Source organism: Puma concolor, chromosome A1 (assembly GCF_028749965.1).
Source record: "Puma concolor isolate L17-30 chromosome A1, mPumCon1.1.hap2, whole genome shotgun sequence".
NCBI lineage: Eukaryota > Metazoa > Chordata > Mammalia > Carnivora > Felidae > Puma > Puma concolor.
In genome coordinates, this window is record NC_141667.1 from 59,613,055 (window position 1) to 59,637,755 (window position 24,701).

At 37.3% G+C, this 24,701-nt stretch overlaps 1 protein-coding gene across 1 annotated transcript; it reads left to right on the forward strand.

Annotated features, from left to right (window-relative positions):
* On the forward strand, positions 1 to 24,453 carry RARS1 (arginyl-tRNA synthetase 1). The gene is made up of 15 exons (XM_025923627.2): positions 1 to 88; positions 1,952 to 2,086; positions 3,493 to 3,681; positions 4,624 to 4,732; positions 5,281 to 5,381; positions 5,938 to 6,059; positions 7,336 to 7,456; positions 9,275 to 9,404; positions 10,211 to 10,315; positions 11,776 to 11,954; positions 12,478 to 12,587; positions 17,598 to 17,703; positions 22,756 to 22,928; positions 23,067 to 23,314; positions 24,224 to 24,453. Exons 1-15 carry the CDS (start codon positions 44 to 46, stop codon positions 24,331 to 24,333), a joined length of 1,983 nt encoding a protein of 660 aa, XP_025779412.1. The 5' UTR covers positions 1 to 43; the 3' UTR covers positions 24,334 to 24,453.
* The last annotated feature ends 248 nt before the right edge of the window (positions 24,454 to 24,701 follow it).

The following is a 24,701-nucleotide window of genomic DNA, read 5'->3' on the forward strand; positions in this document are numbered from 1 at the left end:
TTTCCGCTTCCGGCCACTTGGAGTGATTGTAGCTGACGGGAGGATGGAAGGTTTGGTGGCTCAGTGCTCCGCGAGACTGCTGCAGCAGGTAGGACCACATAGGACTAGTAGAAAGGCCTGGAGGGGAAGGACTAGCTCCTGCCCGAACAGCGTCGGGACAGCGGCGGTGATGCGGGACCACTCTGGTCCCCTCAGACTTGGGCAACGGTGTCCGGACATCCGGGCCTGTGCTAGATCCGAAGCAAACACCTTCCCAGAGATGTTTCTCGGGCGTGGGAGAGGAAGAACCCATCCTTCTAAGGCCCTTATGACAGTGGCCTCCCGAACCAGCACCCCCGGTGTAGAGGTCCTTGCCCTCTCCTAGAGCCCCCCAAACCAGCGTCTTTGGTGCGCTGGAGCTTAGCGTGTTCAGTACAAGTGCTCCTACTTTCCCGCACACACACGTGCTCTCGGGATGCAGGGTGGGGGGAGGGTCAGGCAGAGGGGGTAAGTGGAATAAAAGCAGCAGCCCTTGATCCTGGTTCGAACTCAGCCGCCGTTCTCTCTATGATACTGAGCGAGAGGATTCCTAAAATGCCCAAAGAGTGGTTAATTTGGTCTCAGCCTTCAGTATTCCTGGGGGAAGAACAGTCACAGCTTATAAAAGTGAAAGTGAGACATTTCCATAACCTTTTATGCTCAGGTAGGGAAGGGTAGTAAGAAAGTGGCTTAAGTACTTTCATCAAATCTCAGGAACTGTTTTATGCTAAACCAGCTATCACAGAATACAAGTTCGTGGAGCAAAATGTCAGGTTCTTTCTGGTTCTGAGCCATGTATTCTTTGTCAATGTGGGGGTATAAGTACCTTACCTTTGGGTTGTTATAAAGAATTATACAGATGATTTGTTTGTTTGTTTTAGAGAGAGGGTGCGAGTGGGGCAGAGAGAATTTTTTTTTGATGTTTATTTTTGAGAGAGTGGGAGAAAGTGGGGGAAGGGCAAAGAGAGGGAGACAGAATCTGAAGCAGGCTCTGAGCTACCATATCAGCAAAGAGCCCAATGTGGGGCTTGAACTCATGAACCGTGAGATCATAACCTGAGCCAGAGTCCCACACTCAACCAACTGAGCTACCCAGGCACCTGGAGAGAATCTTCAGCAGGCCCAGTGCAGCGCCCTGCGCAGAGCTCCATCCCACAAACCTGTGATGAGGACCTCAGCCAGAGTCAAGAGTCAGATGCTTAACCAACTGAGCCACCCAGGTGCCCCAGAGATAGTTTCTGAAAAATGTTTAGCTCAGTGCATGAAACATAGTATATGCTCATTATGGCAACTTGTTTTGCTGTAGTTATCTTCTGGTAAACATTATCAAATTTCAGGTAAGGAATCTCCTCCTTAGTAATTCTGTTAGGTTGGAAGCTTTATTTATTTCCTTCTGAATTTGCATGTTTTTAGATTTAGGTATTAGAGTAAAAAGCCTGGTCTAGGACATAAGACAAGGGAAATTAAGGGAAAAATTAGGAAGTTACTTTGTCTAAGAAAGGACAAAAGGCAGACACTGGAGCTATTTTAAATGTGACAAAAAGTTTCTTTTTAAAGAAGCCCTAAAGTCCTAAGATTTGGGAATAAAGTCAATTTGGCCACCCTTGAACTTAACTGGTACTGTCACTAAATCAGAGTGGTTTATTGAGACCAAAGACACAGGATGTAAGACTTAACCCATTATATGCTTAACACTCCTGTTCCTCTTCTCCAACATACACACTTGATTCTTTCATATACAGGATAATGTGCTAATGTAATCAAAAGCATCAAGGAGGAAAAATCACAACTTATCAAAGGGAAGGCCCTTCATTCCCATCACCTCTACCATGCCCTGCTGAAGAGAGGAAAAGAAATAAGTTTAGGGACAGTCCATCACATTATGGATGTCATCAATCATACTGGACTGAATGAACTGCCTTTTCCTTCATAGGAAAAAGAGATTAAGTCTCTGACTGCTGAAATTGATCGGTTAAAAAACTGCGGCGGTTTAGAAGTTTCTCCAAATTTGGAACAGTTGCGAGAAGAAAATTTAAAATTAAAATATCGACTAAATATCCTTCGAAGGGTAAGTATTCTGGGTTGTTTTTCATTCTACAGTTTGAGTTATTATACCTTTTAAAAAAAAACTATTATCAAAGATTCAGAAAGTATGCCGTGAGGAATTTGGAGATGTGAGGAAAGAAATCCTGTCTTTTTCCCTGCATTAGACCAGTTAGGACTAAGTTGTTGGTGCAAGTAATGGAGAAGTTGGTGTAGCCTTGTCCTTCCAGGGCCCTCTGAAGTGTTTCATCCTAAATATTTGGCCAGCTTGACATAGGCTTTGAGTAGAGTTGAGACATTTTTTAAACAATTTATGCTGTTGCCTTTTTAAAAAAATCATCTTTTTAAATAATTCTCTATCAAAAGAAAATATAGAATATATCCATAGTCCTTCTCTGCCCTAAGTTGGTTGTTTTACAATTTTATTTTTATAGTTTACAGTGCCATATTTGGTTTCTTTCCACTGATCTAGTAGTGTTTATCAGTTTTGTCAAAAAACTGAGCTTGCTTTAGTTGAGGTTTAAATTTCTTGGCCTGACTCTCAGGTCTGCTGATGACACATCCTGGAGGATGATCTCACCACTATAATTGTTCTCCTGTGTGTGTATACTATTCCAGCCAGACTACACTGGCATTAGATTCTTTTCATTTATCTTAGACTCTGCCCACCTGACTCCTATGAAGTGTTTTTATCACCGGCTTGTGATCTATTCTGCTTGAAATCACTTTGCTTGGAGTCTTCTAAGATCATGTTTCTTTTCCATGGAGTCTTTCCCCCAGATACTTCACCTTTCTAATTACCTCATTCATTCTGATGTGTACTCATTTCTGTATTCATTTCAATTCAAAAGTATTAAATGTCTAATATGTGGCAGAAGATATGAGGAAAAACACACAAAAGAAGTACAGTCTATTACATTTTTTTTTTTTTTTTAGATTTTGTTTTTAATCTCTACACCCAACATGGAGCTCAAACTTACAACCTGGAGATCAAGAGTCACATGCTCCACCAACTGAGCAAGCCAGGCGCCCCAAGTACAGTGTATTCTAATACACATTTCCATCATGCACATTAACTCTAATGTGTAAATAATAGAATGCTGTCAGTGTAATGGGAGGAAGGGCACATTAGTTCTTTCACAAGTGAATGGCAATTGAACACAAGGTACACAAAGAAAAGAAAAGAACAAGCCATAGATGAATAAAGTACTGTGTGGACACCCATACACCTTACCTTCTTTCCCTGGGTCACTTTGGTCACATGCTCTGACTTAGAAACACTGCATGGTTGTCCTATTAACGTTTTTCAGCATGTCCCAGATATGAGAACATTGCAAAGTGTCTGTTACCTTCTCAGGACATCTGAAGGTTTCTCAAAATATTTGGGAACATTTTGTATGATGATTTGATATTTTCATTCTTTTCTTACAGAGTCTTCAAGCAGAAAGAACCAGACCAACTAAAAATATGATTAACATCAATAGCCGACTGCAAGAGGTCTTTGGTTGCGCCATTAAGGCTGCATATCCAGATCTGGAAAATCCTCCTCTGATAGTGACACCAAGTCAACAGCCCAAGTTTGGGGACTATCAGTGTAATAGTGCCATGGGTATCTCACAGGTGATTGTGTTATTACAAAGCATTCTTGGTGATTTGATTTTCCTAAGCATTAATTGGCATCATTATTATTTATATAAATAATAGCAAATTATATTTTCAGTGAAAAGAACATTTTCCACAGTTCAGAAAAACTTGAGAATAGGGGTAGTATGTTTTTAATTTTAAAACCACAAATTTGAATATTCAGTTAAATTTTATGTGTATTTTCAATATTTAAGGCTAGTAGTTGATACTCTTGCATTGGTACTTCCTTCCTGTTGTGTCCAGGATTGCTGTGTGTTACTAATGAGTGTTGAAAGGTGAAGGATTAAAAGTTACATTCACCAACCAGTGTTCCCATCAAATAATTTGATGCAGCTCTGGTGTCTTTGAGATGGGCTTACATATTTCATTTTCAGTTAGAGGAATTCCCTATTTTTAATAGCTGCATTGTCTGATGTATTTGTGGTTAATTGCCCCTGGTTTGAGACTTTTTGTTTTCCTTTCTTTGTTAAGTAGGAAGGGTTTTTAAAATCCAGATTTTTTTTTCTAAGTAATTTTTATATGTCTACATTGGGGTTAAGTTTATAAGGGTACTATTTTATTTTCCAGGTTTGATTATTGCACACTTTCCTGATTTGAAAATTCAAAATGTAAATATCCTGGAAACAGGCATCATAACTAAAGACTTTGTTATGTCTTCATAAAAGAGTTCTAGATGTCTGTGGCAGCTCATTTTGAAATGGAGATCATGTGGTTTGGGTACTTTTGTATTCCTCTTGGCACTGTTGATGGCTTGATGCTTTAATCTGTCTGTGTTCAAGATTATATACAAGTCATTGGACTTCTTTGCTTCTGCCTTTTGATGGGTCTTAATGTCATGCATCTCATGCTTTATCAGTTGTGTATTTCTGAGTAAATTTCTGGAACTTGTGTAATGAATCATTTTATATTGTGTTATAGATGCTCAAAACCAAGGAACAGAAAGTTAATCCAAGAGAAATTGCCGAAAACATTACCAAACACCTCCCAGACAATGAATGTGTTGAAAAAGTTGAAATTGCTGGTCCTGGTATGACAGTGTTACCCTTCTTAAGTGGTTGTACTGATGTTGGGTCTTTTTTGAAATAAAGAACCATTTTAAATATAAGTATAGGGTTAAAACCTGTATACCTAACAAAGTGGTAAGAACACCTTGGACTGAGAGGAAACTGATGTTTTAGTCTCGACTTAGCTGCTGGATCTTGGATGAGTTATTTTACCTCCCTGTGACTTAGTGTTTCATTAGCAAAAAGGAGATGGATAATGGCAGATAAGTCTGGGACGAAAGGGCCCTCAATTTTCTGTTAATAGATGAACAAATCATGTACTGAGAATAAAGGGGCCCAGGAGTAAGTAGGAAGCTTTCAGGAGAGTGGTAATGTTTGAAATAGATACTGAAACAGGGAGCTTCCAAGAGGGCCTCAGGTGGTGTTGGAATTCTTAAAAGAGTTTTGCCAGAGCCAGATCAGCACTTTGGAGCCAGCATAAATGAAATTGACAAAGTCTTTGGGAGTGAACAATCATTCAAGACAGGAAAACGATCTGATTTTTTTTTTCTCTCCTCTTACCGTTCATTAGGTTTTATTAATGTCCACTTAAGGAAGGACTATGTATCACAACAGTTAACCAATCTCCTGGTGAATGGGGTTCAACTACCTCCCCTTGGAGAGAATAAAAAGGTATATATAGTTTTCAGTTGATATGTTAATACCTTAAAGTGAATGCGAAGTGCTGTGACCAGCTTCCACTTTTTCTGTTGAGATTTAATCATTAATATTTGAGATTATGAACATAATGGAAATAGCCTTTCTCCTGGGTCTTGTTTATTATGTGGTTTTTCTTTTCATGTTATTCCACAAGGCATTTGGGGTAGCCAGCTGAGGTTTGGCTGAAATAAGGGATGGATTATTTATATAAATAAATTTTATTCCTTTTCAATTAAAAATGGACAAGTAGATTCACCAGAACCTAACACCCTTGAATTACAACCCAAGCTACTATTTATGTCTGAGTTTACAATTAAATGTTATTAATAAATGTTAGAATAAAATGTCTTGTACCCCTTTAAAATTTTTAATTGAAGTATTTGTCATGATGTGAAAATTTAAGATGTATGAGGTATTACTTTGATACACGTATGTATTTTAACGTAATTGCCTTTGTATCTGTATTTATCACATTACATGATAATAGTACAATATTATTGTCTAAAATCTATTTTATTGTCTGTTTCAGGTTATAGTTGATTTCTCCTCTCCCAACATAGCTAAAGAGATGCATGTAGGCCATCTCAGGTCAACTATCATAGGAGAGAGTATGTCCCGCCTCTTTGAATTTGCAGGATATGATGTGCTAAGGTATGAAAAATGTTGCTTGAGAAAGAATCTTTGACTAAATGACTGATTTATGATTCTTTTTTTTTCTTTTCTTTTTTTTTTAAATTTATTTTGAGACAAAGAGAACCAGGAGGGGAGGGGCAGAGAGAGAATCCCAAGCAGGCTCCATGTTTTTAGCATAGAGCCCAATACAGGGCTTATTCCCACCAACTGTGAGATCGTGACCTGAGCCAGTATCAAAAGTTGTACGCTTAACCAACTGAACCACCCAGGCGCCCCAGTTCTGCTTCTAATCACCCAGTGGGCTTTTTAAATTGTGTCTTGGGACCCTCTGAACTGATAACTTTTAGACTCTGGGAGTGGAACCAAGGAAAAAGCTCCCCATTCATTCCACAGATCTTCTTGAGTACCTCCTGTATCCAAGGGGTTATAGTCTAGTAGGGGGAGAGGTAGGCAAGAAAGAGATCCTGGGCCTGTGGGCCATGGTAAGAAATTAGGATTTTATTAAGTATAATGGGAAGCTCTTGAGAGTCATAATTAGGAGAGCAGTGTAATCCAAATAAAGATTAGTCTGACTTCTGTGAAGAAGCTAGGCAAAGAAGGCAGAAATGTAGGTTAGAAAACTATTTAAAAAAAATTGTTTTTAATGTTGTTTGTTTTTGAGAGAGACAGAGTGTGAGTGGGGGAGGGGCAGAGAGAAAGGGAGACAGAATCGGGAACACGCTCCAGGCTCTGAGCTGTCACCACAGAGCCTGGCGCAGGGCTTGAACTCACAAACCGCGAGATCATGACCTGAACCAAAGTCAGACGCTTAACCAACTGAGCCACCCAGGCGCCCCAGAAGACTATTTTTATAATCCATTTATGAGATTATCTGGTGATTTGAGATTAGTGAAAAACAGTGAGGGATGTAAAATGGTTGGATTGACACATTTTGAAGAATTTTGTCCACTGACATTTGAGAACCACTGATCTAAATTACACTAAGATAATTGGTTGAGAAATTAAATTTTCAGAAAATTTTAATGATCAGCAGTTGGCTCACCTGTCTGTGTCTCAGTTAATTACACAACGGATCATAATCCATCAGTAGGGACTTCATTTACCAAATCCTAGAGGCCTGCTATGTGCAGCCTCCCCTGGAGCTTGCAGACCAGTTGAGACAACTGAGTAAACAAGATGTTGCTAAATGTGATGTACTGGCACTTCAATGTTAGTGGTTCCTAGTGGAATATAGTTTGTCTAATTTAAGCATGGTTTTCATTTTCAAATGATTTTGTATTCTGACTGATACTAGGTTAAACCATGTGGGAGACTGGGGGACCCAGTTTGGCATGCTCATCGCTCACCTTCAAGATAAATTTCCAGATTACCTAACAATTTCACCTCCAATTGGGGATCTACAAGCCTTTTATAAGGTTAGATATCATTTATTGTTAAAATATTTTCATGTTTACATTAATAATAATTACTACTTTTCTTTAGGGAGTTCTGAATAGTATTTGAAGCTACCGTGGGGTTAAAAGTAAACTCCCTGCCCCTTAACACACCATCTTTGCTTTTTGAATCAGTGTATGTTAAAAATTGAATTCTTGGAGCACCTGGGTGGCTCAGTCGGTTGGGCGTCCGACTTCGGCTCAGGTCACGTTTTCACAGTTCATGGTTTGAGCCCTGCGTCAGGCTCTGTGCTGACAGCTCAGAGCCTGGAGCCTGCTTCGGATTCTGTGTCCCCCTGTCTCTGGCCCTCCCCCACCCATGGTCTGTCTCACTCTGTCTCAAAAATAAATAAACATTAAAAAAAAAATTTTTTTTTTTAAAGTTGAATTCAACCACATTACTCACATTACCCTGCCTTTTTCTTAATGTTTATTTTTGAGACAGTGTGCGTGCATGCGCGCAGGCAGAGGAAAGGGAGAGAGTGAGGGAGACAGAATCTCAAGCAAGCTCTGTGCTGTCAGTGCAGAGCCCGATGTGGGACTTAAACTGTGAGGTCATGACCTGAGCTGAGATCAAGAGTCAGACACTTAACCAACTGAGCCCCCCAAGCACCCCAGTGTTTGAAGTTTTCTTGATGCTTTTCTCAATTTGGTATGTTGAAAATGTTAAAGTTTAGGTAAAAATAGTTTTTAGAAGGCAATTAGGTTTTTATAAACCGTAATTTTAAATTACTGTAGTCAACTTTCTTTGACTTTGTGATGTCCATATACAGACATTTATTACACCATTTGTGAATGTAATACAATTTTTGTATTAATGTTTAGCATTTCATTATCAGCTCTTTTGTGTTACTATATTTTTTGTTGGATTGATGTGCTAAAATTTATGTTAATCCCCATTGTTGGGGTGTTTTTGGAGTACTTTCATCCATTCAGTAAACAACTTTTGAACATGGAAGTTTTTTCTCTTTTTAAAATTATTTTCTTACGATAGACAACTTCTCAAGAACAGGATTACTATGACAAAAAGTAAACATTAAAAGTAAAACAAAAATATTGGTGGGGTTTTGTTTTATAGGACGTGTCTCAGTATTTTCTAATGAAAAAATTAAAAACAAAATATTTACCGATGTGAGACTGGTAAATTACATAACTAATGTTATAATCTATTGGAATTTTGTGTTCTGGATATAATGAGGCTAAATTCAAAAGGCACAGTAAAAGAAAAGCCATATATAGTCAGGCTTTGTTAAAACACATAGGCATGTATTTGCAAAGAAATGTCTAGAGTTATGCACCAAAGCATTATCCCTGTTTAGGTTGGGGTGGGATAGACAATTTTTTTTTTTTTTAATAGTAAATGTGTTTCTTTCAAAATAGAAATAAAACTATGACAGCAATTTTATTTTTAATTACAAAAAAAGTAATTACTCATTCAGAACCACATCCAGGATGGAAAATGGAGCACGGAAAATTCAGCCCACCTGTTAGCTATTCTTTATTACTCTTAAACCATTGCTGTGAAGAATGATTTTATGACTTGGAAAAGTGGAGGTAGCACTGTGGTGAGAATTTTGTATTTTCAAGAAAAATTATTTCAAAGAAATAATAGGGCTCTTTGGCACATTGATTTGTAACTGTACTGTTGGCTTTTGAGAGCATCTGTTCTGTTTCTGTCCAGGTGTTGTAAATTTCCACTTCCTCACTTTTGGTGTTTTTGTTTTAGAAACACTCTGTATCTAGAAATACAAAGCTGGCTCTTTTAACATTACTTTTTTTTTTTTTTTTTTTTAAACACAGGAATCCAAGAAAAGATTTGATACCGAGGAGGAATTTAAGAAGCGAGCATACCAATGTGTAGTTCTGCTCCAGAGTAAAAATCCAGATATTATAAAAGCTTGGAAGCTTATCTGTGATGTCTCCCGCCAAGGTGAGTTCTTGGCTTTGTTCATTTCATCCAAAAGATATATTGTATATAGTTTTCTTGAGTCTTTTACTCAATTGACCTTTAATGACGTGTTAAACTTTCAAAGACTGCCAAATGGATTTTTTTCTTCAAATATTTTCTGACACTGAAACAGCTATTAAGAAAGTATATTAAGATAGGCAACTGCAGATTTTATCTTCCTTAGGAGAAAAAATTAATTGGGAAAACTTCGCAAACAATTTCAGGTTTTCAAGCTTGACAAAGTAATTTTAAGGTCACTTTGAAGAATATATGGATAAGAATAGCCAATAAAAGAATGGTAGTGATAGCTATTTTGCAGCACTAGTTTGTAAAATGTTTTATAATGCTGCCATAGGTAGTATTTGCATCACTGATGCATGGCTAGACAGATAGGTAGATGGAACAATTTAGGAAAAACTATAAGAAAATTCAGTAAATATTAGATCTCCAAAGAGGAAAGTTCTTTTTCTTTGCATTTACATTTTATAAAGGTAGAGTTTTAAAAGGTATACAAGAAGTACATGTTTCTTGTAGAACAAAATGTGGGCAAGGAAAAAGAAAATAAAAATTATAGTTCCACCGACTATTATTTTGATGAGTGTCTTTCCATATTCTTTCCACGTTTTCAAAATGGCAGTATATATATAATGTTCTATATCATACATTTTTAATGTGATTAAATTTAACCTTCCAGATGTTGTAGTTAAATAATATATTTTAATGTTAAATGCATGTCTCCTGTTTGTTTAAATTCTTAGACATTTTATTTGGTGAAATTTTTTTCCTAGAGTTTAATAAAATCTATGATGCATTGGACATCTCTTTAATAGAGAGGGGGGAGTCCTTCTATCAAGATAGGATGAATGATATTGTAAAGGAATTCGAAGATAGAGGTAGGCACTTTACTTTTTTTTAACTTCATTATGGAAATTTTCAAATAGGTCAAAGTGGACACAACATTCTCTTTTTCAATCAATAGCTTTTTTTTCAGTCTGCACATTATGTTTGTTTAATATATATCTTACATTCTGTATAGCCAAAGGGCCTCCCACCCCCCATTTTTCTCTTTTGTTATTGAAGAAACTGGGCCATTTGTCTAAGAGTATTTCCCATATAATATTTAACAGTTCCTCCATCTGTATCTTCTAAAGAGGCTTGATTAAATTGTTTGTTTCTTTCTTTTAAGTTTATTTATTTATTTTGTGAGAGAGAGAGAGAGAGAGAGAGAGGGAATCCCAAGCAGGCTCTGCACTGTCAGTGCAGATATGGGGCCCAGACTCCCAAAACATAAGAACATGTCCAAAACCAAGAGTCAACGCTTAGCCAAATGAGCCAATCAAGGCGCCCCATGGCTTGATTAAATTCTGGTTTAGGTTTTCTTTTTTTGTTTTTTGTTTTTTTTTGTTTTGTTTTGTTTATTTGCAAGCATTCCAATAATGTCAGGTTGGCCCTCTTTAGGTTAAGATGGATTAGTGGGCTCAGGTGTTGTCAGCCTGATCTAGCCACAGATTTCCCTGTTAGCCTCTTCCCTGTTGTTTTTAGCAGCTATCGTGATTTTGATGCATTACTTCATTACAGGTTGAAAAATGGTAGTATTCTGTTGTTCTTTCTCTGTTACCTCGAATTCTCCTTTGTAGAATGATGCCTCATAATTATTTTGGTTATCCTGAAGTACAGTTCAAGATAAGTAGTGTAAATGCTTGATTCTTTTTAATTATCAATTTCAGAATAATAAATTAGTTTTTTAGCATGTTCCAGATACAACTGAGTTGTTTTTAGCATTATTATAAATGGGGTTTATTCCATTCTACATTTTGAAATCATTTGCCTTTATTATACTTTTTAATAATCATTGTCTCATTTTTTGGCTAATGGTAGCTTCCTCAAATTGGCTTTCCTATTTTTTGTCTTTTTCTTGAGCCCTACGGCCTCTCTAGTCTTTGCTAGTTTACTTGCTTTCAGGTACACGACATTCTAGGATTATTGTACATTTCCTGCCTTAGATCTAGAATCAGCCAATCTCGTATCTCCAAGAAAGCCTGGCTCCTTGAGTGGGAAATGGTATTTATTAATCACAATCTGTGGCCTAGGGATTATACTTTTAAGGTAATAAAATTTTAGGGACGTTTTTAGGAGCCAAATGTAGTGAGAATCCAGAAAACTGCCAGGTATCTCACCTCTGCCCTGAGGAAATCATGTGCTGCCCAGACAATAGCTATTTTCCCGGACTCCTAGTAGGTCACAGAAAATAAAATGTGATTTCTTGAGCTCTTTGGTAAATATCTTATAATGGCTCATCCTTTATATTCCTTCAGGGTTCTTTTAATATTATTAATGAAGATTTCTTTCCTAGGATTTGTGCAAGTGGATGATGGCAGAAAGATTGTGTTTGTCCCAGGATGTTCTGTACCATTAACCATAGTAAAATCAGATGGAGGTTACACTTATGATACATCTGACCTGGCTGCTATTAAACAAAGACTATTTGAGGAAAAAGCAGATATGATTATCTATGTAGTGGACAGTGGACAAGTGAGTTTGCATATTTGTTTATGTTCTTACATGGTCTGATTGGAACTGAGACAGTATGGTGAGGTTTGTGGCATTTAGCACATAGAAGTCTTCCAAAGACTAAAGATCAGAACTTTGCTGTAACAGAGAAAAAACCGGGTTTGGATTTGACCACATCGGAATATATTTCCCAGCTTTTCCGCTTTTCTCCATCAACTGGTGATTACTTTCCTGAACATCAGTGACCATTCCTATCTGAAAGGGGGTTGTGAGACCTAAAATATAACTGAAATTTTTGCACAATGAACCTACTATTAATTCAGCCACTTTAAAAACCTTTGAACATAGAAAGTAACAGTCCTGCTCTACCTGTTTCTCATACATTGGGAATAAAGATGATCTTATTTATAATTATAATTATGCTTGCCTTCTAAGATTTGTGAGATTTAAACTTTACAAATCTTTATCGCTACATACAGAGCTTTAAGTCACTTTTTTGTTATTAGAAAGTTTAGCAGATAACTTTCTATTTGTTTCTTTGTAGTCTGTGCACTTCCAGACAATATTTGGTGCTGCTCAAATGATTGGTTGGTATGACCCTAAAGTAACTCGAGTGTTTCATGCTGGATTTGGTGTGGTGCTGGGTGAAGACAAGTAAGTCTGGAAAGTCTGAGTATTAATAACATACACAACCCCCAGATTTATTTGCAAAAGGCTATGTTTTATTAGATATTAAATTAGAATTAAAGTGCATAATTTTTCTCAGTCTGCAGATGCTGCCAGCTGAGCTTTTTTTGTACCTATGTCTTATAACTATTAGAGAATGTAGCCTTTTAGGGAGATTTGTAAAGAGTTGAATGAAAACCACACTAGATTTAACAGATTTTAAGAGGGTTTCCATTTGCACAGATCTAAATTGTAAAGTCGATCACAGTACCTCCTCAGATTTCAAGAAAATACTCAACAGTATATTTCAAGCATTTTGTAATTGTCTTTTTCTTTCACAGTTAAACACCTAGTCAATAGGTATACGTTTATTGAGATTCCAATTGAGTTTTAAAATTGAGCTTTCATTTTTATGTTTATCTCAAAAATAATAAGTTTGAGACCTGCATGTTAATATTCATACATCCAGTTTTTGTTTTCCAGTCTTTTCCCCACATTCTGTACAATGTTTATGAAATAAAAGATAAATACAAGCAAATATAGATAATAATCACCAACTCAAAGGCATAAAATTTTTTAGCATCTTGTATTCAGTAATATCTTAGGGTCACTAAGCTATTTAACATCATGTCTTTTAAAATCTGTGGCATTTTAGCCACCTGGGTGGCTCAGTCAGTTAAACATCACAACTTCACCTCAAGTCATGATCTTGCGGTTCGTGGGTTCGAGCCCCGCATCAGGCTCTGTGCTGACAGCTCAGAGCCTGGAGCCTGCTTCAGATTCCATGTCTCCTTCTCTCTGCCCCTTACCCGCTCACACTCTGTCTCTCTCTCTCAAAAATAAACAAACATTAAAAAATAAAAAAAATTTTTTAAAAATCTGTGGCATTTTAGATTTAGTGATCCAGCCCAAATGTCATTACACAAAAGTGGTAATGCTTTTAAAAACCACATGAAGTAGCTCAAGATGCTTGGCTAGCCAATGTACAAAAGCCTTAATGAAGTTTACAACAATCAGGCTAGATGTATGAAGGTATTTTAGCTAGAGTACGTGGAAATCAGCATCACTTTTTAAATTTTTTTAATGTTTTATTTATTTTTGAGAGGGAGCATGAGCAGAGAGGGGCAGAGAGAGAGAGAGAGAGAGAGAGGGAGACTTAGAATCTGATGCAGACTCTGAGCTGTCAGCGCAGAGACAGATGTGGGGCTCAAACTCATGAACCATGAGATGACCCAAACTGAAGTCATATGTTCATTGATTGAGCCAGCCAGGTGCCCCAGCATCAAACATTTTTAAATTATAATTTAAATTACACTCTTATATAGAGCTGCACTTTTTTGGAATCAAAAGACACTAGGTCCTCATTTTGGTGTCATGGTCCTAAAAAAGTGCTTGAATATCAGCCGATGAGTTGAGTATTGCTTATAGTATCTTAGTTTATTAACTGTTGGTTTTTTGGACTTGTATTTATTTATTTTTTATTTTTATTTTTTAAATGTTTTTATTTATTTTTGACACAGAGAGAGACAGAGCATGAGCAGGGGAGGGGCAGAGAAAGAGGGAGACACAGAATCTGAAGCAGGCTCCAGGCTCTGAGCTGTCAGCACAGAGCCTGACGCGGGGCTCAAACTCAGAGACTGTGAGATCATGACCCAAGCTGAAGTTGGATGCTTAACCGGCTAAGCCACCCAGGCGCCCCTGGACTGATAATTAGATGATTTTTCTTACAGTTGGGTGAAATTCTCAAATTTACTTTTATACCTATATTTCTCACAAGTACTCATATTTTGGCAATTAACTTGATCACATAATGGCTAAGAGGTTTTTTCCATGATTTTTTTGTTGTTTCATATTTCTGCACTCTCACCATTGTAATTATGGCATCCTGCACCATTAAAGAGAAAAATAATTTTAATGATAGTTAACCAGTGGCAGCATACCATATTTTAAATATTTACATTGAAATGCTCACAGATTCTGCCATCTGCTTTTTAGTGGAATTTTCTGTTTTAAAGCTTTTTGCAATAGTTTGTCCTTTTATTTAAACATCTTCCTCTTATTTTTTGGACACCTGTTTATTGAGCACATATGAATGGCATTGTCTGGATGCTCCAGTGTGTACACAAAGATAATAGAATGTGGACTTTTCCCTAAGGAGCCTGTCTTGTGAAGCAGAGCAGTTCCCTGGGGAGACTGTTAAACTATACATGCCAGCCCCACCAGGGAAGTTACTGACTTACTACGTACTAAAGTAGGTATTAGTCATCTTTTTAAAAATTCTTGATATTCAGGTATGGATTCCTTCTATTAGAACCACTAGTCTGAACAGTAAACCAGCACCAAAAAAATGCAGAAAAATTCAAGGCAGGTGTATATAGGCAGTAAAGGAAAAGACCGTTTATTGTAGAGATGTTATAGGAAGGCCTCCCTTAGCATTTTGGCATCTCTTTTGATGGCTATCATTTCATCAGACAGAAGATTTGGAAGTCACTGAATAGTCAAACAGTAGGGGATGACATAAGGAAAGCCACAGAAGTATTTAATGTATTTGTAGGATAATAAGTTTTAATACTATAATCAAGAAGAAGATCCTTTCTAAGGTAATGCTGAAAATACAACTTTAATGGGAAATACCATGATTATTTTGGTAGGCTTTGTGTTGACTAGAAAAGCATGCTTCATTTGTACCATTTCTGCATTTGAAGAATTTTTTTTATGATTTTATTTTTGATAATGTGGAGTTCAGACAACCCCAAGATCAAGAGTCGCATGTTCAACTGAATGAGCCAGCCAAGGTGATCACAAAGAATTTTTATTTATTTTTATTTAATGTTTATTTATTTTTGAGAGAGACAGCACGAGCAGGGGAGGAGCAGAGAGAGAGGAAGAGAGAGAATCCCATGCAGGCTCCCCACTGTCAGCATGGAGTCCAACATAGGCCTTGAGCCCATGAACCGTGAGATCATGATCTGAGCCAAAGTCAGATGCTCAGTCAGCTGAGCCAGCCAGGCACCCTACCCAAAGAATTTTTTAAAAAGAGAAAATTAGAGGTGCCTGGCTGGCTCAGTTGGTGGAGCATACAACTCTTGATCTCAGAGTCATGAGTTTGAGCCCCACATTAGGTATGGAGATAACTTAATAAAAAGAAAATTATATACTCAGTGTTGTACAAACTTCTGTTTAATAGGTATAATCCAATTTTTGTTGAAGTAAACCCAATGTGGGGCTTGAACTCATGACCTGAGATCTAGTCCCATGCTCTACCAACTGAGCCAGCCAATTGTCCCAGTAAAATCCAGTTTTTGTGAAATGCTTTTAATAGTACCACTGCCCAGGACAGTGTCTGTCAAAGCTTTTGTCACATTCTCAGAGATTCTGATTTCAGTGGTATGAATGGAGCCCTGACATCCTGTGTTTAAGCTCTTCAACTGATTTGTACATCCAGAGTTGGTTGCTACTCAACAGGTGGGGTTATTATCTAGAGAAATAAAAATGAGATTCCAATTAAGAATTTGCTCAGAAATGAACTACTGGGACCTCATCAAAATAAAAAGCTTCTGCACAGCAAAGGAAACAGCAAAACTAAAAGGCAAGCAACGGAATGGGAGAAGATATTTGCAAATGACATATCAGATAAAGGGTTAGTATCCAAAATCTATAAAGAACTTATCAAACTCAACACCTAAAAAACAAATAATCCAGTGAAGAAATGGGCAAAAGACATCAATAAGACATTTCTCCAAAGAAGACATCCAGATGGCCAACTGATACATGAAAAAAATGCTCAATATCACTCATCATCTGGGAAATACAAACCAAAACCACAATAAGCTACCACCTCACACCTGTCAGAATGGCTAATATTAACAACTCAGGCAACAACAGATGTTGGCCAGGATGCGGAGAAAGAGGATCTCTTTTGCATCGTTGGTGGGAACGCAAGCTGGTGCAGCCACTCTGGAAAACAGTATGGAGGTTCCTCAAAAAATAAAAATAGAGCTACCTTATGACCCAGCAATTGCACTACTAGGTATTTATCTAAAGGGCATAGGAGTGCTGTTTCAAAGGGACACATGCACCCCAATGTTTATAGCAGCGCTATCGACAATAGCCAAAGTATGGAAAGAGTCCAAATGTCTATTGATGGATGAATGGATAAAGATGTGGTATGTGTATATATATATATATATATATATATATATATATATATACACACACACACACACACACATATATATATACACACACACACACACACACACACATACACAATGGAATATTACTCGGCAATCAAAAGGAATGAGATCTTGCCATTTGCAACTATGTGGATGGAACTAGAGGGTATTATGCTAAGTGAAATTAGAGAAGAAAAATATATGACTTCACTCATGAGGACTTTAAGAGACAAAACAGATGAACATAAGGGAAGGGAAGCAAAAATAATACAAAACCAGGGAGGGGGACAAAAACATAAGAGACTCTTAAATACAGAGAACAAACAGAGGGTTACTGGAGGGGTTGTGGGAGGGTGAGCTAAATGGGTAAGGGGCATTAAGGAATCTCCTGGAATCATTGTTGCATTATATGCTAACTAACTTTGATATAAATTTTAAAAATAAATAAAAGTTAAAAAAATAAAAGAATTTGCTTAGTTCCCAGACAGTTCTAGAATCAAACATGTATCTTATTAATTTTTCTGAGAAGGCAAAATAAGCCAAACTTGATGTTGAGGAAAATGAACAAATGTCTTCTCTATTTCCCTTTTGGGGAATGTATTATAGGTCAACATGTAGAGAATGCTATGGGGAGCCTAAAGCATAGAATGCTTTGATTTGAGGACTATAAGATGAAAGATAATTGAAAGTACCACTCTTTCTTTCAGCATTCTCCCCGGTTGCCAGGTGGAATGAGACATTGTCAAAACGTCATTTTCAAAGATTTCTAAGTTGTAAATTCTGTTTCAAAATCTACTTAATTGGGACTCTTACATTTTTTTAGGAAGAAGTTTAAAACACGTTCAGGTGAAACAGTGCGTCTCATAGACCTTCTAGAAGAAGGACTAAAACGATCCATGGACAAATTGAAGGAAAAAGAAAGAGACAAGGTAATCTAAAGCCTTGTTTGCATATTGTGTACCATGTGCTGTGTTGTGATTTTTAAATTTTTTTTTTGAGAGAGAACTGGGGAGGATTAGAAAATCCACGTAAGCTTATATTACTCAGATTTTATTGCACAGTAAGTTTGTTTCATTATTGAGTTTGAAAATACAGTTCTTGGCTACTACAAAAGGCTATGACCTTTTCCTGCTGTTACTGTGGCGTAGTATCTCTGCTTCTTGGCATTTCTCCTGTCACAACTTTGAATGAATGATTGGAAAATATTGCAAACTAAAGGGTTAGATTCTGCAGCCTACATTAGGAAGGTCAAGGATTGAGATTCAAAGGGTCTTGTGTCTTTTACTCTTCAGTAAGTCAAGTGATAAAAGGGAATGGACGGAACTACTATACACAGAAGAGTACAATTACAGAAGAAGTAGAATAGGATGTTAGTCCTGGCCTAGGCAGGATGTAGCTGTACCATTACTGCACTGTAAGGTTAGGGTTGGCTTTGCCTAACTTTATTAAAAATTGCCAAAGAGAGGGGCGCCTGGGTGGTTCAGTCGGTTGAGCGGCCGACTTCGGCTCAGGTCATGATCTCGCGGTCCGTGAGTTCGAGCCCCGCGTCGGGCTCTGTGCTGACAGCTCAGAGCCTGGAGCCTGTTTCAGATTCTGTGTCTCCCTCTCTCTGACCCTCCCCCCATTCATGCTCTGTCTCTCTCTGTCTCAAAAATAAATAAATAAACGTTAAAAAAAAATTTTTTTTAGTAAAAAAAGTTTAAAAAAAAAAATTGCCAAAGAGAGTATTGTAACCATTATATACTCCCACCACTAATATTTGATTGTTCCAGTTGCCCCATATCTTTACCAACACTTGATTTGTCAGTCTTATCCTTTCTGTTGAATTCAGTGGCATCTCACTGTGGTTAATATTTGCATTTCCCTGATGAGTAGTAATGTTGATTGCCTTTTTTAATGCTTATTGACTATTTATATATCTTTCATGAGGGGTCTTTTCAAGTCCTTTACCCATTGTTTGTTGTATTTATATCTATTCACATATTTACTCTTTCCTGTGCACTTCTTCCTTGAGGATCTCCTTTTAATACTTTTTTTGTAACGCAAGTTTGCCGGTGATGAATTCTGTTGGCATTTGTTTGAGAACATCTTTATATTGCCTGTAGTTTTGAACGATCTGTTTTTTTAAATGTTCATTTTTGGAAGAGAGAGTGTGAGTTGGGGAGGGGCAGAGAGAGGGGGAGACAGAGGATCTGAAGCTGACTCTGCACTGCCAACAGAGAGCCCGATGAGGGACTTGAACTCACAAACTGAGATTGTGACCTGAGCCGAAGTCGGCCGCTTAACCACTGAGCCACCCAGGCACCCCTGAACAGTATTTTGATTGAGTGTAGAATTGTAGTCCCATAGCTCTTTCAGCATTTTAAAGGTGGTATTCCATTGTCTTTTAGCTTCTTTAGTTTCTTTTCAATATCACTTATCTCATTGCTCCTTTGAAGGTAGTGTATCTTTTTTTCAGACTACTTTTACTGTTTTTCTTAGGCTTTGTTTTGGTACTTAGACTAAATAAATGCCTAAGTATGGTTTGAGGGTTTTTGCAGGTGAGGCGTGTGGAGTGTACTTATCCTGCTTGGGAGGTGCTGAGCTTCCTAAATCTGTAGGTTGTGTTCTTTCATCAGTTTAGAATTTTCAGCCCTATCTCTTAAATTACTTCATCTTTGCTCCATTCTGTACTCCCCAGAATTCTAAGTACTTATATAATATGTTAGAATTTTTGACTGTGTGTCCTACATGTCTCTCACACCTGCTTTTTAAAAACTATTTAAGTAATCACCCCCAGTGTGGAGCTCAGACTTCAAACCCCAAGATCAAGAGTCATATGCTTTACTGACTGAGCCAGCCAGGTGCCCCTCTGCTTTTTCTTCCCCATGCTTTTTCTCCCTCTGCTTCATTTTGAATCTTTTCTACATTGTTTTGCCCCTTTCCTCTAATTTTTTGAGTATTTCGATTGTAGTTTTCTTTAAGGTTTTCATTTTTTTTATTTTAATAATGTATTTTATTTAACCCAACATATCTAAAATATTACCAACATACAATCTACCTCTACTTATTTTAGACTATTTCCATTTTTTTATTTTTTATTTTTTAAATTTTACATCCAAATTAGTTAGCATATAGTGAAACAATGATTTCAGGAGTAGATTCCTTAATGCCCCTTACCCATTTAGCCCATCCCACCTCCCACAACCCCTCCAGTAACCCTCAGTTTGTTCTCCATATTTATGAGTCTCTTCTGTTTTGTCCCCCTCCCTGTTTTTATATTATTTTTATTTCCCTTCCCTTATGTTCATCTGTTTTGTCGCTTAAAGTCCTCATATGAGTGAAGTCGTATGATTTGTCTTTCTCTGACTAATTTCACTTAGCATAATACCCTCCAGTTCCATCCACGTAGTTGCAAATGGCAAGATTTCATTCTTTTTGATTGCCGAGTAATACTCCATTGTGTGTGTGTGTGTGTGTGTGTGTGTGTGTATACATACCACATCTTCTTTATCCATTCATCCATTGATGGACATTTGGGCTCCTTCCATACTTTGGCTATTGTTGATAGTGCTTCTATAAACATTGGCGGGCATGTGTCCCTTCAACACAGCATACCTATATCCCTTGGATAAATACCTAGTAGTGCAGTTGCTAGGTCGTAGGGTAGTTCTATTTTTAGTTTTTTGAGGAACCTCCATACTGTTTTCCAGAGTGGCTGCACCAGCTTGCATTCCCATTTTAGCTTTTCATTTTTGAAATAATATTAGGCATATAAAAATTACAAAATAGTAACAAAGAATTGCTATGTTAGCTTCCCCAAATAACAATACTTTATGTATCCATAGTATAATTATGGAATCAGGATACTAACTAGTGATATAACACTAGTTAATAGTCTACAGACCTTATTTAAGTTTACCATTTGTCTCATGCATGTTGTTTTTCTAGTCTGGGGTCCAGTTCGGGATCACCTATTATAGCTGGTTGTCATGTCTTTTTAATGTCTTCATTTTTATTTATTACTTTTTTTCAAATTTATTTTAGAGAGAGAGGGTGTGAGCAGGGGAGAGGGGCAGAAGGAGAGAAAGAGAATCCCAAGCAGGCTCCACACCCAGCATGGAGCCTGACACGGGGCTGGATCCCACGACCCTGGGATCATGACCTGAGCCCAACTCAAGAGTCAGATGCTTAACCAAGCCACCCAGGTGCTCCTGTAATTAATATTTTTAAATATCTTTTTATTTTAAGCATTTCCAGATTTTAAAGTTGCTTTTGTCTTTTTTGTTTCTGTTGTCTTGTCAGTCCTCTTCCCACCCGTTGGTTTTCAGTCATATCAACTGGCTTTTTTATTAAGCTGCCTTCCCCTCCCCCCCCCCGCCCCAAATTGTGAATGCAAAATTATAAAGGTTTTGGATAATGTCATCTTCCTCCAACAACCAATTAAGTTTTTTCTGGCAGATTGCATACCAGCTGGTGATCTTAATTCTGTCGGTCTTGGTCTGGAGCTTTGTTAGGGTTGAATGAAGCATTTCAGTTTTATCTTTACTATTAGGGTACGGTTCTTTTTGGTAAAATATGGCCCTTCTAGTGTCACCAGGTAATTCACTAGTGCCCTTCTCCCTTGCTCCTTCTGGGACTCCCCAGCCTCACACAGCTGCTGAAATCTCTGCTCAGTTCTTCAACTACCAGTTTGCTCTTTCCTGCTGGGTTTTTTGGGAGTCCTGCCTTGTTAATGCCAGCCATTGGATAGTTTGAAAGAAGGTGTTCAGTTTTTCACTCCTCTGTGTTATCTTGGTGATTTTCTCCTCACTCTTTTGGAAGCTCCAAACTCTGAATTCCCTCTTCTTACCCCAGTAAGACCACTTCTTTCTGCTTGGCTTTTGTTCCCTTCTGTCACTACCACATGGTGATTTAGACAGTGCCCTAGGGGAAAAGGTCAGGTAAATGTGGGACTTAACTTCCTGTGTTTTCCTTCTCCTAAAGATTATGTATAGCCCCTCAAACTTTGCTTATATTGATGTTCTCTAGTGACTTCATATAGTTGCTTCCTATGATTTATCCAACTTTTAAATAGTTGCTTTTGGTAGAAGGGTTAGTCTACTGTAGACAACTCCACTGTGTCTAGAAAAGAACCTTAATCACTTGTGGCCTAATAGTGCTTTAGAACGCATGGCTAAATATTAACAATACAATAATGCACGAGTTCTTCCTCTTACTCCTGACACCCTGTTTTTTTAATTCCAGTGTAATTAACATACAGTGTTACATTAGTTTCTGGCATATAGCATAGTGACTCAGCAGTTCTATACACTACTCAGTGCTCATCAGGATAAGCGTACTCTTAATCCCCTTCACCTGTTTAACCCATCTCCCTACCCACCTCCCCTCTGGTAATCACCAGTTTGTTCTGTATATTTAAGGGTCTGTTTTTTTGTCTTCTTTTTCTCTGATCATTTGTTTCTCAAATCCTATGAGTGAAATTACATACTATTTGTCTTTCTCTGACTTGTTTCACTTAGCATTATTCCCTCTAGATCCATCCATGTTATTTCATTCTTTTCAATGGCTGAGTAATTCCATTATCTATATATACCATATCTTATTTATCCATTCTATTGTGACACCCTGTTTTAATTTCAATTAATTTCCCGACCCTAAGTTTTTTTCTAGTTTGCTGTGTTACTTTATTTTCTATAAGCTACTTCAGAATCTTTATGGAATGAAGTGGATATAAACTAATTATTGGTGCTTTCTATTTCGTATCTACTGAATACATTGGGGGGAAAGTATTCAAGCACACACTTCATATTTTATAAATCTCATAGAAAAACATTTTGTTATGCAGAGCTGATGAGTTATATTTTCATTATTCCCTTTATAGATTGGCCCATGTTTCCTCAGTGTCGATATTTATTAAAGTTTACTTTTTCTGCCTTAGCACCAGGACAAAGGCAGCGTTCAGTAAGCTATGAAGTTTTTGTTTGTTTGTTTTCCAAAAGGTCTTAACTGCAGAGGAATTAAAGGCTGCTCAGACATCCGTTGCCTATGGTTGTATCAAATATGCAGATCTTTCTCATAACCGGTTGAATGACTACATATTCTCCTTTGACAAAATGTTGGATGACAGAGGAAACACAGCTGCTTACTTGTTGTATGCCTTCACTAGAATCCGGTATTTGTACAACATTGTTCTATTTTGAATCAGTTGATAGGATTTTTAATTTACATCAGTCATTTCTTACTACATATTTCTGAGTGGAGAAGGATGTGCCTAACAAAAGAAAATGATGGCTGTTTCCTGATTTTTCAGGTCTATTGCACGTCTGGCCAATATTGATGAAGAGATGCTCCAGAAAGCAGCTCAAGAGACCAAGATCATTTTGGACCACGAAAAGGAATGGAAACTAGGCCGGTGCATTTTACGATTCCCTGAGATTCTCCAGAAGATTTTAGATGACTTACTTCTTCACACTCTTTGTGATTATATCTATGAGCTGGCAACTACTTTCACAGAATTCTATGATAGCTGCTATTGTGTGGAAAAGGATCGACAAACTGGTAAGTGTCGTATTCAGTGGTCATATTGGGGACGGGGCACTAGCAAGGCATTTATTTGAATTGGGTGTGGATGGATGGTTTTCAACTTGTTTTATTTATGGAACAACCCCCCCCCCCCCCCCCGCCCCTCCTAGATTTTCTTCCCAACTATACACTGGTCGTTATCATATATAACAGACAAAATTCAACTAGATCTAATAAAAGCATAAATGGAATTCTCATTCCACACAAAGTAGTTTTCCCCACCCTCAGGCACATGCATGGAACCAACCATAGAACTCCAAAGAAAACAATTGGAAGACCACTAGGAATAGGACATTTCCAATGAAAGCAATGTTACTGAGGGTCCCAGAATGAGTCTTTGGGAATTTTTGATGATGGAAACTGCCTTTGGGAGAAAAGTGGTATCTTTTCTTACCTTAGGCTTTCTGCTAGCTTCTGTTACAGTTACTGAAGTAGACTGAAGTAATTTGTTACAGGGCAAGTAGGTGTTTTTGAGAGTCATGCCTGAGAATTGAAATTTCATTAGGAAAAATAATCTCACCATTATCCTGAAATTAAAGTTTATAGTTATTTCAAACTATGAGGCCTAAGATAAAACTCTGAAAGAATTTTAGAAGAAAGATAAAATTTATCATTCTAATCATTGTAGAACTTGTATCCCCTTATCAGAAACAGATTTCTTGAACAGAAACATCTTTCTTGAATTGTCTGTATTTTAACCTTGGATTGTCTGTATTTAAATCTTGGATTGTCTGTATTTTAATGTGAAGGTAATTCTAGTTAAAGTCCCAAAACATGGGTTAGGCTATTCACATTTCAGTAAAATACAGAAGTAATACAGATTCTTTAGTAATGGTTTTCAAGAAGACAAGTTAATCTTTTTTTTTTTTCTTTCTATTTTCTCAGGACAAGTGTTGAAAGTAAACATGTGGCGTATGCTGCTGTGTGAAGCAGTAGCTGCTGTTATGGCCAAGGCGTTTGATATCCTGGGAATAAAACCTGTCCAAAGAATGTAATCCTTCTTAGGTTTGAACACTGTGTGTTTTTACCAGAAGTAGCCATTTAACACTGTTTGCTTTTTTACAATCATGTGGATACAAAAATAAGTAAAGGAAATTTGTCAGCTGTCTACATAACTTGTGCTTTTTTTCTAACAACTGGGCCTCTGAAAAGAAAAACATAACTTTCATAAATACGTTTATTTCTGCTGACCATTAAACCAAAATTACTTAGTGGGGCCATGGAGAAGAGGGTTTATTGTGTGGCTTAGGGAGTGTTTATTGGTTTGGCTGGGATGTGTTTTCATTCATTTTAATTTGATAAGCAGTCCCATTTATTGAGCTCTACTATAGACCTCAGGAACTAAATTTACACACCTTTATTG

Excerpts from the sequence above, each read along its gene's own strand:
- RARS1 (XM_025923627.2), top strand. The coding sequence starts at position 44 with ATGGAAGGTTTGGTGGCTCAGTGCTCCGCGAGACTGCTGCAGCAG. Across the intron at positions 6,060-7,335 it reads GCAGGATATGATGTGCTAAG|GTTAAACCATGTGGGAGACT; the intron begins GTATGAAAAATG and ends GACTGATACTAG. Across the intron at positions 10,316-11,775 it reads AAAGGAATTCGAAGATAGAG|GATTTGTGCAAGTGGATGAT; the intron begins GTAGGCACTTTA and ends TTTCTTTCCTAG.